General features: G+C 44.9%; 1 protein-coding gene across 4 annotated transcripts in view; it reads right to left on the bottom strand.

Annotated features, from left to right (window-relative positions):
* The window catches only part of TANGO2 (transport and golgi organization 2 homolog), a 45,165-nt gene that overhangs the window by 476 nt on the left and 40,566 nt on the right, over positions 1 to 4,123 (bottom strand). For all 4 annotated transcript variants that reach the window (XM_083373304.1, XM_083373307.1, XM_083373306.1 and 1 more), the window contains 2 exons: positions 3,273 to 3,426; positions 2,161 to 2,265 (listed from right to left, as the gene is read on the bottom strand). In XM_083373304.1, coding sequence (XP_083229430.1) covers positions 2,161 to 2,265; positions 3,273 to 3,426 — 259 coding nt within the window. The remainder of the gene's footprint in view (positions 1 to 2,160; positions 2,266 to 3,272; positions 3,427 to 4,123) is intronic.

Genomic DNA, 4,123 nt, shown 5'->3' with positions numbered 1-4,123 from the left:
AAAAAGTGCGTGTTATACGCCGATAAATACGGTATTTATTTATTAAAGAGTTTTACAAAAACAAAATTTTACAATATATCCCCAAATCCCTCCCACCCCAAACCCGCCCACTTTCCCCCCCCCACTTCCCAGAGCTAAATACAGGATTATAGTTACAATAATCATATTCTAAATAAAAATTAGGCATAATATAGAATTAACCAAATTCATAATGGGCTTTAACTCCCCTTTAACGTAACTACAAACAACGTGCCAATAACAATATCCCACTAAAATCTACTCATAAGCTAAATGGAACTTTTTAGTGCCATATTTGTTCTGAATATAATTTATCCATCTCCTCCAAACTGAAATATATCTTTCCTGTGAATGATCCTTCAGATAAGCAGAAATCTTAGACATTTCTGCAAGATTCGAAACTTTAAACACCCATTCTTATACAGTGGGTAAACTATCCTTCTTCCAATATTGTCCCACCAGTAACCGTGCTGCTGTTATCATGTTCAACATCAAGTTAGTTTCTTTAACATCACAATCTACAGAGGGGAGAAATTTATTTATCGACACAAGTACGGGTGGCCTTTGACTTACGACAGTTCATTTAGTGGGAAAATGCGTGGAAATTCGCTTTGCGGGATCCGCCGGGCCACAAATTTGACTCTTGTTCACCAAACCCTTTTTTGTTTCACGTTCTGATCTATTGCAGCAAGCGCCTATTATTTTATCCCCAAACTTACGTTAAAAATAGGTTTACCAAAGGGTCAGCTTAACCAATTCCTTTGCACAGATCCCAATAAATCTGGAGCGAAGAATGGCTTTGAAGCTGGGGAGCAGGAATTTAATTTGAGGGGCGGGCTGTTTCTTCCTTTGTTGAGAGGGGGGGTGTCTTGATGGGATTTCTTCCTTTTAATACACTCTATTTACATTGGTTGTATGCATATACTCACCGATTCTCTGTTTTAAAAAAAGTGGCAGAAAAATATACCATCCCTATCTGGTGTCTTGTTACGGGTGAAGGAGAGTGCAAAAGTTGGGTTGAAACTTAACATTAAGAAAACCAAGATGGTGGCATCCGGCCCTCTCAATTCCTGGCAAATAGATGGGGAAGAAATGGAGGTAGTGACAGATTTTATTTTCCTGGGCTCCAAGATCACCGCAGATGGGGGCTGTAGCCAAGAAATTAAAAGACGCTTGCTCCTGGGAAGGAAAGCCATGGCAAATCTAGACAGCACACTAAAAAGCAGAGACATCACCCTGCCAACAAAAGTGCGTATAGTCAAGGCTATGGTCTTCCCAGTTGCAATGTATGCCTGTGAAAGTTGGACCGTAAGAAAGGCTGAGCGCCAAAGAATTGAAGCCTTTGAACTATGGTGCTGGAGAAGACTCCTGCGAGTCTCTTGGACTGCAAGGCGATCAAACTGGTCAATCCTAGAGGAGATCAACCCTGACTGCTCTTTAGAAGGCCAGATCCTGAAGCTAAAACTCAGATACTTTGGCCACCTAATGAGAAGGAAGGACTCACTGGAGGAGAGCCTAATGCTGGGAAAGATTGAGGGCAAGAGAAGAAGGGGACGACAGAGAAGGAGGTGGCTGGATGGAGTCACTGAAGCAGGAGGCGTGAGCTTAAAGGGACTCCAGAAGATGGTAGAGGACAGGAAGGCCTGGAGGAACTTTGTCCATAGGGTCGCGATGGGTTGGGCACGACTTCGCAGCTAACAACAACAATCTGGTGTCTGCCGGCAGTAGAATCTGTCTGAATCTTTCTTTGCTGTAAAGTAGTACAGCAGTCCTTGACTTACGACAATTGGGACCAGAATTTCAGCGGCTAAGCCAGGTGATTGTTAAGTAAGTTACAGCCAATTTCCTCCCCCCCCCCCAACGATTACTAAGCAAAGCTGGCTGGGAAGGTGATCAGGTGATCCCAGAGGCTACATACCACTTCTAAATACATACCCAGTTGCCAACTGCCCAAATTTTGATCACGTGACCATGGGGAAGCCTGCGACGATTGTAGGAGTCAGGATCGATCGGAACACCACCCCTGTTTTAGTGGTATTCTAACTTCGAACGGCTTAAGGATTAGCTAAAGTCTGGGAACTTTGCTCACAGGCTCTCTCCCTCCGCACCAAGATAATTCCAACGGTGAAGTCTTCCTCTTACCTGGTTCCATAATCTGGACACCGGACACACAGAGCTGCGTACTTGTTTAGGAACGGAAGGACGTAATCCTTTCCCTGATCCTCCATTGCAGGGTCCGGAAGCTGACTGGATCAAAAGAAGGCGAATCAGAGACCATGGGACCGAAATTCTTCACTTTCTGGCCTTAGATGGGTATTTATTGGTGGCATAGCGGAAAATCTTGTTGCTGTTTACTGGAGACCCCGGTACAGTTGTTCTCAAAAGCCCAAAATGCAAGGTCTAGGGATAGGCACCCACAGAGAGGGGACAGAAGCTTGGGGGTCATATCCCTGATCAACTATGGCAGGGGTTCGTGGACCAGCATCGGTCTGTGGCCAGCCAGGACCCAGATCATGCAAGCAAACAAAGTCCCAGCGCTCACACACGGGATGCAGGCAGCGTGCAAAACCAGGTTTCCCCCCCACCCTCCCGGTCCACGGAAAAAAAAGCTCTCCACGGAACCGGTCCAAGGTGCCCAAAAGATTGGGGGCTGCTGAACGATGGTGTCCAATAATGATCACAAACCATTCCAGTCTGCCTGCCCACGTTTTCCCAAAAATAAGACCGGGTCTTATATTAATTTGTGTTCCAAAAGACGCATTAGGGTTAGGCCTTATTTTCGGGGAAATACGGTACTAAATGCGTCCGTCTGGCTGACAAGCTTAACTGGGCTTTTTTTGGGAGGTGGGGCTCCTATTACGAGCGTCCTGAAAAATCACGCTAGGGCATATTTTCCAGCTGGGTCTTATTTTTGGGGGGAAACACAGCATTTCTATGTGGCACCACGGACCAGAAGCTCCTTGCCCTCGTAATAACGGCAAGTCTCAATCTGATGGATGTCACGGTGCCTTCTTAAATGAAAGTAAGATGGCCTAGCCTGTGTAGCCAAGACGTGTATTGTGTGCTACAAGTTCTGGATTCTGGATGGGGACAACGCCAACAGCAAGTTAAGTCAGTTTGCAAGTCAAGGCGGGGAAAGTTATGACTCTCCAGATGTTGATAGCCTACAACTCTCCATATCCTTGATACTTGGACATCTGCAGTCACCCTAGAGAATGGTTTGGAGCAAAGCACGAGAAGACACGGAGCCTTACGGGTCCTGATTATTCATCAGTTTAATCAGCTCTTGGATCAGCTCTTCCTTCTTGAGGTTCTGGCTGTGTTTGATGACATCTGTAAAAAGCTGCTTTCCATACTGAAGTTTCTTCCAGGGCGTATCCAGCAAAGAATTGCTCAAGCCGTATACCCCTGTGTGGCGAGATTAAATCTACTTTCAGGGATTCTCCAACGAAACTCGGGGAGAAGCTGCCCACAGCTGCTCTCCTTGGTGACAAGTTCACAACACGCACAAAAATCAAGCTCCCTATGTTTGAGTAGGAGCACAGAAACCGTGGCTTGTCTCAGCCCGGCTCTCGCCGAGCGTTACCGTTTTACATCATGCGTGCAACTAAATTTGGGGGAAGCTAAAATGTGGAGATACGGCAAAGTATCTTGCGAAGCTACTTTGAGTTTACAAGGTAAAAAGGGGTATGAACTAGATAGCAAGATATGCATTCACTGATTTTGTTTAGGAGAATAAAATTATACAAAAATACACCCTGGATAATCTGGAAGGTTCATATGTTTGGGGAACACTTGCTAAAAAGAGATACACCTCGATGCAATAACTAGGTTATCACATTGAAGTGTAGTTTCAAAGGGCACTGTAGTTTTGCACAGATAAGCTGGGAAACAAAAGCCTTAACATCACGTCTCCCTGTATGATAAAAAGTCAGTTTGCTAGGAACAGAATTCTGTAAATGGAAAATGCTAATGGCAGATTCAGTTATCTTAGCCAGTGAAAGGGTTATGGCTGTTTTATCAAAGAGTTCCCTGTTTGTTATGTTCCTGGAGCTTGGTTATTACAAAAAGGCCCCAAATATATACACAATGGGAGATACAGCAT

This window comes from Vipera ursinii (genome assembly GCF_947247035.1).
Source record: "Vipera ursinii genome assembly, chromosome: 14".
Taxonomy (NCBI): Eukaryota; Metazoa; Chordata; class Lepidosauria; order Squamata; family Viperidae; genus Vipera; species Vipera ursinii.
This window is presented reverse-complemented; position numbering and strand designations above follow the sequence as displayed.